The sequence below is a fragment of the Bombus pyrosoma genome, linkage group LG2 (genome assembly GCF_014825855.1).
Source record: "Bombus pyrosoma isolate SC7728 linkage group LG2, ASM1482585v1, whole genome shotgun sequence".
NCBI lineage: Eukaryota > Metazoa > Arthropoda > Insecta > Hymenoptera > Apidae > Bombus > Bombus pyrosoma.
In genome coordinates this window covers 3,442,109-3,454,402 of record NC_057771.1, presented here as the reverse complement: position 1 = coordinate 3,454,402, position 12,294 = coordinate 3,442,109, and the positions used below count along the sequence as shown (strand labels likewise).

Here is a 12,294-nt window from a genome sequence, read left to right as displayed (position 1 = left end):
GTATTTGCGTTTTTTAATTCATAGCTCCTATCATCGCGGACGAAGTGAGATGGCTCGTGGTAACATTAGGAGATCAAAGACGAATCGCAACTCTTTTGAATTCCACGTGGAACGAGAACATATCTTTCTTAATGAGTGTCTTGGATAACGAGAAAGTCTCTATCAAATTAAAAGCAAAACGACTTGTCAGCACCGTCACACTGGCTCAGTTCGAACTCGCGCTCGGAGCATATAATTGGGATAACTCACAAGTGTAAGTTAATACACAGCTTACAAATCAGTTACATCAGCTTAAGACTACTGAAAAAGTAACAATATGAACTGAAGAATACACATTTATATACACAATTTTAACATTTTCATCCGAAAGTATCGAAACCGTATTACAACCAAAGAAACCGTCCCGGACTAGTGCTATCATTCCAAACATCAACGCCCGATTAGAATATACTGCGCTACCAAAACTGGATCCAGACTTGCCACAACCGGAATTGATAGAAGATAATTCATACTTGTCAGGTAACTGAAATTTTTTATATTTTTATCTATTTCTATTATATTCTATCGCTGGCCAAAATCATTGCGTAATTTTTTTAACCGATGTTATTCTATCTGATATTTTGAGTACCACGAAAGTATACCAATTGAACGCAAAAGTCAGGTAAAATAAAACAAACATCGTAACATTGGTATTTCAAATTTGTAGCTTTCAGACATGATCTTTTACTAACCCATACTTCATTCGCCTTTATTAAAATACGACACACAATCATTATCATATATTTTTTGTCAATTGTGTTGCAATATTCTGATTGCATTGCCATTGAATGATGATACATATTTGATAAATTTGATGTGACTCGTTATGTGTATTCGTATGTAAATTCGTGTGTAAATATCATTTTCAGGAGTACTAGTCGTTTATATTCATTCAGCGGAAAATCTAAATAGTGGCAATTCCCACTGTAATCCTTATTGCATATTATTCAACAATCGTAAAAAGGTACGCTTTTACATATCCCTTATTATGAAAGAGAGACTTGTTAATTCGATTTCCTATTCTACCTATCTAAATACTGTTTATTTAACATTCAGGTAAAAACAACGCATTATATTCGAAGCACTACATCGCCGTGTTGGGAATCGAGAGCACAATTTCTTGTTCAAGATTATACTCAAGTGTCTCTAAGTTTTGTCGTATACTCTTGGAATATATCCAAATCGATTGATGGTGATATGCTTGGGCTCGCTATATTATCTTTATCTCAAGTAAGATTGCATAATTAATATGCAGAAATAACATTTTGGTATATAAATTTTTTGACAAGTATTTCAAGTATTTATCAGATATTTGTTACATAGAATACTTGAAATTACACTTCAAAACATATCATAAGGTGTGAATGCTCTTTAATATAGTTCATCAAAAACACGAATAATATACATCATTCATCTTCAATTCGCGTCGAGATAGAGCAAATATTCTAAGAAATTTGTTCGGGGAGAGAAGTGCAATTTCTTCTACTCTTTGCATATAGTACCTATCACTTTATTTTCACTGTATCGGTGTATTAATTCTGTACACATCTGTATAATTGGTTTTAATTGATTTTATTGTACTACACGAATCTAATTAATTAGCAATATGTTTTTGTTTAGGAAAATATATGGACAGTTAGAAAAGAATTGATCCTCAGTGGATCGAACATTACGTCAACAATGACCGTTTCTGTATTATTCTACCCCGTTAAAAGTATACAGCAAATAATCACCAGCCGAAGAAGTAGTTTGATTTTTCCAATATCAGACGAGGAGCCAAAATCTAAAAGAAACAGTCTACCGTGGATGCAACAGGCAGTTAGTACAATCGATGAAAACAATTACATACGCGTATTTATTAACATCGATGTAAATGATACTTCATCTTTACTTTCTTACGTATTATCTGTTTCTTCAGAAATTATTATTAACTCACAAGGATATAGATCCCGCCTCATCGGATGTATCCAGTTTACTTTCCACTGGAAGTGGACTAATGGAAGTGACACTAATACGCGCGAAAGATCTTGTTGCGAAAGATCTAAATGGTTTCAGCGACCCTTTCTGTGAACTGAAACTAAATAATGAAACAAAGTATAAAAGCAGCATAAAGAAGAAAACACTGAATCCTTGCTGGGATGAAAGTTCCATCATGGGTTTGCCCAGAATGGGCGAAACTTTGGATGTCGTAAGATTCCTATTTATACAGCGTATTTAAAAATGGTCCGACGCTTAAGTTGGACTTATAATATTCATCAAGAGAAATATAAAACGTTTGATCGATACAGGTCCTAAAAACAATATTTTCGATGCAAAATCAACTTTCATTATTAGCGTTCGATATCATGAGTAAGCTTTCATAATACATTGAATATACAAACTTAGAAGACGCAAATGTAGGATAATATAGCATAAATCTTCATATTTCTAAATATTCGCTATATACTATCCTCCAATTTCTATATAAAATTGATATCTGTGAATCACAAGTTCCTTCCATACCATGTATTTTCTTTTATCGTTATCGTAAATCCGGCATATTATTTATCGGCGATGAGTAGACCAAAGCTTTTAAATGAGTATGCGGCTATAGAGATATTTTTTTGACTGTATACGCGCTCCCATTGCAAATACCATATACAAAATGCATTTTCATATTAACACATTTCATTTTCGACTATACCTGCACTGTAAAACCTCGAATCGGCTTAATTGGAGGACGCGGCCAAGATAAATTGATGCCCAACGGATAATCATCGAACCCCGAAGGGAAATAAGTGAAAACATGTTTTCTATACCAAAACAAGCTCTTTATTTTTTAGAAGATCTATTTCCTTTTACAATATAATCATTTTTTTATTTATAATATAATTATTTATTATATTGTATAATCAATTTATTTTTTCACTTTCGCACATACATGTGCTTTATTACGGCAACTTTTCAATCATAAAATATACATATAAAAACGTTTGTTATTAGTAAACAGAAGATTTCGGATAATCGCAAATAGATTAATCGAGGTCCTATTGTACATTAAATGTGTTGCAAAGAAATTCATTCATGATACCGAACATTAAATAATGAATAAGGTAAGTGTACAGATCAAACTCAACATCTTCGACTTCGATGATTTTTTAATATGTGGGGGATAGGAGCATGATTCTGAATTAGCTTTTCCTATACATGCCACTAACGGTCGGCCTTAGTTTCCAAGATATTCGCAAAAAACAGTCCGGTACCACTACAGATAATTCTGCCTTTGGCTGTGTTTGCTGTAGCAGCTGCGTTAGGATGTGTTAGTTGCCAGCGGCAGGCCGCTTATCTTCTGTTTATAAATGAGGATCGGGTGAGCTTAAGCGACCGGTTACCAATATTGACATACTGCCACAGATGCACAATTATAGGCAGAATTCATTGTAATGGTACCGATTTTTTGCGGATATCTCGAAAACCGTATGCGATGCCGCCAGCTATATGTATAGGAAAAAATTGTTCAGAGTGATGTCCCACCATTAAAAATCCACATATCAAAATACCGAAATAGGAGAAATTGAGTTCGATCTGTACATTTACCATTAATAATGAAAACCAATTTTACATCGAAAGAATTGTTTTTAGAACCTATGTTGATTGAATTCTTTTTACTCCCCTCGGTGAGTACTACTAACTCTTCAAGTATCGGCCTCTTTTTTAACATTCTACACTTTCTCATACTATATATATTCAATGAAAGATAATATTAATAAAATGGCAATATAAGACAACGTCATAACCATAAGAAACCGGAATAGGCTACACGGACAGGCTACACATCAGATATAACGCCGCGGTAAGAACCGTACATCAAGAATTCGCAATAGAATATCAATTAATACAAGCACGCACGCCAAACTACAAATATACATCCGAAACATACTTGAGAACCGATAACTATAGGACAAAACAATACACACCGATAAACGATTACATGTAGTGGACTCCATATCACATTTATAAATAAAAGAGGAAAGAAAATCTATGGAAACAAGAGAAAGTGACAATAGTATATCTGTTACAATAGTCATACCCGTTACAGGTATCACAAGAAAAAAATTTGTCCAACCACCTTAAAACAATAGGTATAAACACACACATTCATCCATATAAACATATAAAAAGTTACAATACTCCAAACATCAACAATAATCAAACAAACACTACAGCAGTAACAGAAGAACATATGAATTGGTGAACAAGAAAGAATCCGTCATACAACCTTTAAAATCACAAAAGCGTGAATAAAGATAGTAATAATTTAATTAATTATTAAATAATATTAATAATAATAAGTAGAAGGAAAAGAATAATAAATACGATACTTTTATGCTATTTTTCACGTAGGTATTATGGGATCATGATACTTTTGGTATGAGGGATTATCTTGGAAAAGTATCATTGACTCTCGATGACATTAGAAAATTATCAAGCAGCGATCAGTCCCATTGGTTGGTGTTAAGGGAAACCAAAACGGGATCTGTAGAGTTGAAAATTAAAGTTTTATCCGAAGAGTGCGAGGTACATATTACCACATTTTTGTTTCAAACAAAAGCAACATTTCAAACTACCTACTTGATATTTTTTCATTTAGTCTCAAAGCACATATGCAGCCAGCAATATCAGCGAAAGTTCAACCCAATTAAATATTGAAAGTTCTGAAACGGTGTCAAATATTATAAGAAGACCTTCGATGGAAAAGTCAAAAATGAGATTGCATTTAGACATTGTACCACCACCGCCGCCCCCGCGTACAATTACCTTGTTAAAACCAATTATTTCTAGTCAATCCGGTGAATTATTTTCCAAGAGTTTAACATAATATAAAATTTGTATAAAGGTTTTTTTATCTCGTTGATTACTTATTTCCAATCTAAATTATTTGAAATAGACAAAGCTAGTATTGGAAGTAAAGACTCCAACGAAATGAATGGAACCGAGAATTCGTGGGTACCTAGTGTTGTCACAGAATCCATAACAGATGTAATTGATGAAACTGACACGTCAAAGTTAAGAGAGCGACCATCTCCTCACAACAGTTTAACCCCAAGTCCAGAACAGAATTTCGGCAAAAAATTGCCACAATATAACAGTTTTCGCGTTATGAAACAAAAGGTGATCATAATAATCAATAAAATAAATATTGTCCAATCTACATACATATATGTAATTGATATATTTATTCTTAAAATTGAAATACATGTGTACAATAACATTGACTTGGCAAACTAAATAATCTAAAATATTACTATAGCCGGTAGCGTAAATAATAAAATTGAAGGTTATTTAAATTATTTATTTATCATTAATTATTATGAATGATTTTAGGTGAAAAGAGGATTAAAACTTCGTAGATTTCGTTCTGAAGTAAATATAGAGGACAAAAATGAATCAAAAGGCGTAACATTGAGTTTGGAACCTAGAGGTGGAGGAGAAGCTGATGCTACAGAACTTTTACAAGGATCTGGTTTAGCGCATGCTATATCACAACCTGATATGCTTGGCAGAATAAGACAACCTAGTCCGCGTTTAAGATTAAGACCAAATGGTACGTAAATTTTACAATTAACATAGTTATGTTAACGATTAACATAGTACATATAATAATATGTTTTGCTTTGTAAGATTTCACGAAATTAGACATCATATATTGTATCAATGATTGAACCTCTATCATGTCATGTTTATATTACTTATATGTATAATCAACACATTTATTCAATCAGAATTAAAAGTTGTCAATGGCACTAAAGAAAAATACTCGGGAATAGAAGGAAAAGTTTTACAAGCTCAAGGTCTTCATGTCGCACATATCGCTCAACTATATTGTCGAATAAAGCTTCAAATGTAGGTACTTATATATATATATATATATGTGCCTGTGGGCACAAAAATATGAATATTAATACAAAAAATAATATAAAAATCTTTTATATTTATTAGATGTACCAGTCCCGATAAAATTACGTCTTCGACAAATAGTGGTAAAACATTAGCGAAATCTCGACTTTTACCTGCAATGCCTAACCCACAGTTCAGTATAGACTTTCATATAGAAGGTGATAATGTGCCCAGGCAGTCCTTATTAATATTTGAGATCAGAAGTGCTAGTAAAGAATTATTAGCTAGCCGGCGTATCACTCTTCATGAATTATTAGGTAGGTTTAAATATAATTTACTTTGCACTTTGATATAAAAACTGGTTTGAAATGAGTAAATAAATAACAATCCTTACAAGAAGGACCAAATACTTTACATAACTATCATTTTAACTGTCTACTAAACTATCATCACAACAATAAATTTACTATGCGCGTGCATTATGATAAATTTATTTGTTATGTCTTACTGTGTCTTTAGATATTTAAAAGTTTCAGAGAATTAGATCAAATATGGTACAATACATTCATTGATAGAATATGCTTTTCAATATTGTTTAAATAAATTGACACATCCATCTTCTACTCGGAATATCTATAAAAGCACTTTTATGTTGTACCATATTAAAGTAAGTATTTTAAAGTGAAAGTGACCTTAAATCCATAAATCTTTTCGCTCTCATGTATGTAATACGAAAATACAAAATTGATATATAGGGTATTTTAGATCGGATAGAACAATTGGGCAGGGGCTGATTCTATCACGAAAAATAAATGAAAAAAAGAATACATTCTTTTTATTTGAGATTTCATTTTCGAGAAAATTGAGTTCAAAAATTCGTCGAATATATGTGTGCGTGCAGTCGCCAGACTTAATGCGTTCATCATGGGCGTTTGTTGACAGGCCAATGTCGGCATTGTACTGTTTCGGTACAGCTACATCAACGATCGAAACCGCTTTTCTATGATCGGCGATTCGTTGTTTAATTATTTCCCTGTGATATTGATTATGTTAGAGTTTTTATTATTTTAACATAAATTTAACACAAATTAAAATTAAAATAAATTAAATGCTAAATATATTAATACAATCTTGTTACTCGTTCACAAACAGACGCTAACGCTTTGTTTGCGGTCCGTGCTGAACACGTTCAGTCTAATGGATGCACATGTACTCGATGAATTTTCAAACTCAATTTTCTCGAAAACAAGATGTTAAACAAAAGATTTAATTTTTTTTCTTACTTTTGCTTAAAGAATCAATTCCTGCCTTATTTTACTACCCACTTTGAGATACCCTGTATGTAGGTATAAAATTTGAATATGTAAATTTTCTTATTAAATTATATTTACATATGTAGGCGTTTCCGCGGCAACTGATGAAATTCATACATGGTTAGCATTAAACAATGGAGCATCATTGGAAGTACAAATGGTTCATGGAAGAGAACTAAAAAGTAAATCCACAAAGAAACTTTTTCGATCCTGGTCAGTACATCGGATAGGAAAAATATAAAACATTTTTAGTCAGTGTTATAAATATTTGTGAAAATTATAATTTTCCAAACATACATATGTAAATTGAAAAGTCCCCCTTGAAACAGTATGACATGATAGTAAGCGTATTTACGAATACGTTTTACATTTTACATATTTTATTACGTGTACATATACATGTACATAAATAAACTAACGAATATTATCTCAAAATGAAAATTGTAACATTTGTCTTTTGTACCATAAAGTGTATACATATATTTCATTTTTCATTATAAAACAATTTATAAAAAAAGCTATGAAGATAAATAATTATCTTTTTCATCATTCCTTTAATTATAAATTAAGAAATTCTAACAACAATTCCTCCTTAATACTTATAGTATTTCACAAACTAATATGTATTTCTTAAATAAATCCTATATTTGATCTAGAAAAGATTACAAACTATACATGTATTTGTTGTTAGTGCATAGTAATACGTACTCTAAATAACTCATTAACTATATATAAACATTTTTTTTTTTTTCATCAATTTTACAATTCATTAGGCTTTTAATCATAACAAATAATTATACCCATAATAGCGCCATACAAATATTCTTCATTTAAACATGTATTTTTTCACTTTTGCTGTTAACAAACTTATTTATACATAAACGTAGATTTACATTTAATGACAGGTATTATCATGATTACTAACACTACAGCCAGCCTATACTGCACATCATTTTCAATGTATCTATCACATTATAGAAAATAAATATAAATTAGTTTTATATGTATCATTAGCCTTGTATATTTTACACAACTACATATATGTATTATTATTATCAAATGAAATTTTACAAGAAAGTGACTTTCATTTTTAATTTTCTTATTAAATATACCACATGAATAAATAATATATTCTAGTATGTGCTGAATATTATACAATCTTAATAAAAGTATATCCAACAATAATAACAAAATATAAAGAATTTGGTCATAATGATCTTATATACATATAGTTAAGATATATTGTTTTGTCAAACATTAATTAGATTATTAAAACATTAGACGTTTGTGATATTGAAATATAAATATATATTAGGATGAAAAGTATAAGTAATATTAAAACAAAAATCATTAGATTAGATGTAATAATAATTATTCATAACGTAGCATATATTTTTGTGACACACTTTGTCACATATTATAATTACATTTTTAATTATATATCATAGAAAATATTGGTATAATTAATATAAATATTTAAGGCACTATAAAAAACATAATCTATGAAAACAGATATACATCTATATATGCAAATGTATATATCTTTAAATATTTATATTTTGCAAAATGCAGACCTGCAACATTACTTTCTTTGATTTCTATCAATAAACAGTACCATATAAAATACACCTTTTGTACATTGTATATATTCTTAATAATTCCAACTTGTACATTTTTGAAAATTTGAATATTGCAGCAAATTCCATCCAGGATTACAATTAACTAATTTGCCACTATAACAATAAAAAAAAAAATTATTTTATAATATAGTTTTTTTTGCTTAAATTTAATTTTAAAAAATTACAAAATCATCAAATAAAGCAACTATTAGTATTTTAGTTTTAAATATAATGTAACAATATATAGACCATTAAAACAAAGTTTCTTTCTTTAATGCAATTCAATTCTGTATCAATTTGGCAGTTTTTACTCAGTTCTCTTAGATAAAACTTTAGAGATCCAAATTCTTTTCTTTAAAAAATTAAACATCTTACCTTTAAATTATTTTGCATATTCCTATTCCCAACTTCTTCTTGGCGCTTCTCACGTAATTGATCTAGCCTTTCTTGTCTTCTAACAGCATCAGTATTTTTAATGCCTCGATTTTGTTGTTCAGCAATTCTTCTTTCTGCAGCTTCCATTTGCTTCCTTCTCCTAGTTTCCTAAACATAAATGTATCTTTTTATGTATTAAATTTTTTGTAATCATCACTAAAAGTAATCTTTAAAAGTATTTTTAAAAAGATCAACATTATTAATGTCTTGAATTTCTTTACTATTATTTACTGTTAATTATTATTCTTATTGTAACTAAAATTAATACCCTAAAATAATTCTTTAATGTTTGAAATGAAAGGATATTTCACTATTATAAATATTTATTTCATTATTATAAAGAATTGCAACCTAAATAAACACATAATATATTTTTTAATATGACAAAAATTCGTTTAAGATAAATTTTTAATACCACGTGCAACAAATATATATGTATGTACATAAAATATAATATTGTGCAAAAATTGAACATATAATGACAATTTAAGATATTAATATATAAGAGAAAAGATATTTATAAAAACAAAGATGTTAAAGTAACAGTTAAATTAATAAATTTAATGTTGGTTAGAAAAATATATATATATATATTTATTAATAATATTAATATATATATTAATGAAAAAATGTTAATAAAAACACTGTATACGTACTGAAATACATATTACTAAATAACCTTCAATTTTTTAATCTTACCAAATCTGGTGTTAAATCTTCGCACGAAGATGATTCTTTGCAACAAGATAAGCACAGATTTCCCATGATAAATGCAATTAGTTTTTACTACAGTTAAAAATTAAATTATTTATACTATAATTTTTACACTACTTTCAATAAACATACAACTTTTGACGTGTATTAATGATAAGAGTTGTCATTTACTATACTCTGTTCAACGCGAAGTTAGCAGAAGTAAACAGAACGACCATGTACTAATCAACTGACAAATGTAAGGGGCATCAGCTACTAGGTGGCGGATATTGAATTCAGCGGATTTAGTTATTGAGTTACTGTTACGGCCATCTTCAACTTCTGGGATTTATGACACGGACATTTATGACAGACAGCAATGTCAAGAACACGTTATGAAGTATAAGGATAAATTTATATTTGTTTTATCATTTAAAAGATTTGTTGGTTGAACAAGGTATTTTTACTGATTTTTCAAATACAATTTCGCAATCAATATGTTGAGTAGTCCCTGCATAAACGCTTTGTTGTGCTTGTATAAGAACCAATTTCATCGGGGCATCGATTATCTACTGTAATATTATATTGCTTTATTTGTGCATATTATTTATGGTACAGTAGTATTGTACAGTAGTATATTATATCTTGTATTATTAGTTTTATATACATATATAAGCAATTAATACAAAACTTTTGCGTCAATTATGTATACTCATTTTAAGAATTCCGTCCGGAAAGCAATGCCTGAAAGTTGTGAATACGCTCCTGACCAGTCATGTACGTCTGTTACCTCTGCTGACTCTTCATGTTGAACGGGATATGATATGTATATATGTATTTTTTTCAATCAATAAACAAATAAACCTATTGTATAATTATCATTAAATCATGTGCAATGACATATATAAGATTTTCTTTCTGATATATGATATCAGCAATTCCACGTTGAGTCTAAGAATTTTACTTCAAATAAAGTAAAATTTTTTATCAGAGAGAAAATGAGAGTGCTCGCGACCGTAGTTCTAGTTGTTTCACAGTACAGGTGCTGTACCATGCGACCAAGTCTTGAAGTTAACTAAAGTTAGCGTATATAACAACCTATAAAATTAGAAATCTGCCACTAACACAGACAAGAACCTGTTGAGCTCCACGCTACAATTGTACGGTTCTACGGAAAAGTTCATATCCACTTTTCTCTTCGAGATAGACAAGTATGAGAATGACAAAGTCGCGGAATAATGAAACTAATTGTGACATAAAAAAAAGAGGATGAATCCCGACATCTCGTCCGAGAACAGGACGTTTCGACACAGGAGGCGAGGGTGCAGTTTCCTACTGACCGCGGAAACTCTCTTATTCGTAAGTTAAAAAAAACGATCACTATGAAGTCAGCGTACAAAACAATCGTGTTCCAAATTCCACAGTTTCTGAAGAATCAATTTCTTCAATGATTCTAGGAGCATCCGAAGGAAAGTTTTCCGTTAAAATTAAGGAAGATCCGTGCCCGAGAAGATTAAAAAAGAAGAGCGCAGGTCTCAAGAGTTAAGAGGAAGGGTGAAGAGCAGTTGGGATTTCCTCGAAGGCACAAATTTATACTTTAATAATATAAGAGTCTGACTCAAACGTTGTGAATGGTTTTTCTTTATAGGATACTCTACTGGTATAGAAATATGGGACACACATATTAGGTATATCTAATATTTTTAAATGTATTGTTTATTTTCTTTGTTTTTTGTTAATAAATTATTATATTTTGACATTTTGTACTACTATATTTTTCTCACCCTTTTATATGTGTCATTGTTCAAAAATATAGTGTTATTAATAATTAATAAAGTAAACAATTAATTTCTCTTTCTTTGGCAACTTACAAGTAGTTTCATTATTGCATTATTTGTCATTTTCATATTTGTTCATCTCGAATAGAAAAGTAAATACGAACTTTTCCGTAGAACCGTACAATTGTAGCGTGGAACTCAACAGGTTCTTGTCTGTGCTAGTGTGCAACCAAACAGGGTAGATTCCTAATTTTATAGGTTGCTATATGCGCTAACTTCAGTTAACTTCAGGACTTGGCCGCATGGTGCAGCACCTGTACTATGAAACATCTAGAACTACAGACATGAGCACTCTCATTTCCTCTCTGCCCAAAGACACTACATTTTTGAATAAGGTAAGCGGAAGTCGAGAGTATCTAATTACTCTTCTTTGTGGACCAATCAGGTGCCATCTGTACGGTCCACTCATTGAATGAAGCATGAATAGAAGCCGGTATGGCGTCATGTTAACCTGTAAAATACGCTAAGAATGCTGCGTTT

The 12,294-nt window shown here is 30.3% G+C and overlaps 2 protein-coding genes across 6 annotated transcripts in view; one reads left to right on the top strand and one right to left on the bottom strand.

The window, feature by feature from the left end:
* LOC122575975 (tricalbin-1-like) overlaps positions 1 to 7,669 on the top strand; it is a 30,117-nt gene extending 22,448 nt beyond the window's left edge. For 4 of the 5 annotated variants that reach the window (XM_043745599.1, XM_043745580.1, XM_043745560.1 and 1 more), the window contains 13 exons: positions 25 to 253; positions 371 to 519; positions 909 to 1,003; positions 1,096 to 1,269; positions 1,660 to 1,857; positions 1,958 to 2,227; positions 4,423 to 4,596; positions 4,670 to 4,868; positions 4,967 to 5,190; positions 5,404 to 5,623; positions 5,802 to 5,922; positions 6,019 to 6,233; positions 7,316 to 7,669. In XM_043745599.1, coding sequence (XP_043601534.1) covers positions 25 to 253; positions 371 to 519; positions 909 to 1,003; positions 1,096 to 1,269; positions 1,660 to 1,857; positions 1,958 to 2,227; positions 4,423 to 4,596; positions 4,670 to 4,868; positions 4,967 to 5,190; positions 5,404 to 5,623; positions 5,802 to 5,922; positions 6,019 to 6,233; positions 7,316 to 7,470 — 2,423 coding nt within the window. In that variant the 3' untranslated portion in view covers positions 7,471 to 7,669. The remainder of the gene's footprint in view (positions 1 to 24; positions 254 to 370; positions 520 to 908; positions 1,004 to 1,095; positions 1,270 to 1,659; positions 1,858 to 1,957; positions 2,228 to 4,422; positions 4,597 to 4,669; positions 4,869 to 4,966; positions 5,191 to 5,403; positions 5,624 to 5,801; positions 5,923 to 6,018; positions 6,234 to 7,315) is intronic. The other variant, XM_043745588.1, reaches the window with a different exon arrangement.
* A 105-nt stretch (positions 7,670 to 7,774) lies between these two features.
* LOC122576151 (small VCP/p97-interacting protein) lies at positions 7,775 to 11,330 on the bottom strand. The gene is made up of 3 exons (XM_043746029.1): positions 9,983 to 11,330; positions 9,224 to 9,391; positions 7,775 to 8,962 (listed from the first exon to the last, which is right to left on the bottom strand). Exons 1-3 carry the CDS (start codon positions 10,046 to 10,048, stop codon positions 8,948 to 8,950), a joined length of 249 nt encoding a protein of 82 aa, XP_043601964.1. The 5' UTR covers positions 10,049 to 11,330; the 3' UTR covers positions 7,775 to 8,947.
* Positions 11,331 to 12,294: the final 964 nt, after the last annotated feature.

Excerpts from the sequence above, each read along its gene's own strand:
- LOC122576151 (XM_043746029.1), bottom strand. The coding sequence starts at position 10,048 with ATGGGAAATCTGTGCTTATCTTGTTGCAAAGAATCATCTTCGTGCGAA. Across the intron at positions 9,392-9,982 it reads AAGATTTAACACCAGATTTG|GAAACTAGGAGAAGGAAGCA; the intron begins GTAAGATTAAAA and ends ATTTATGTTTAG.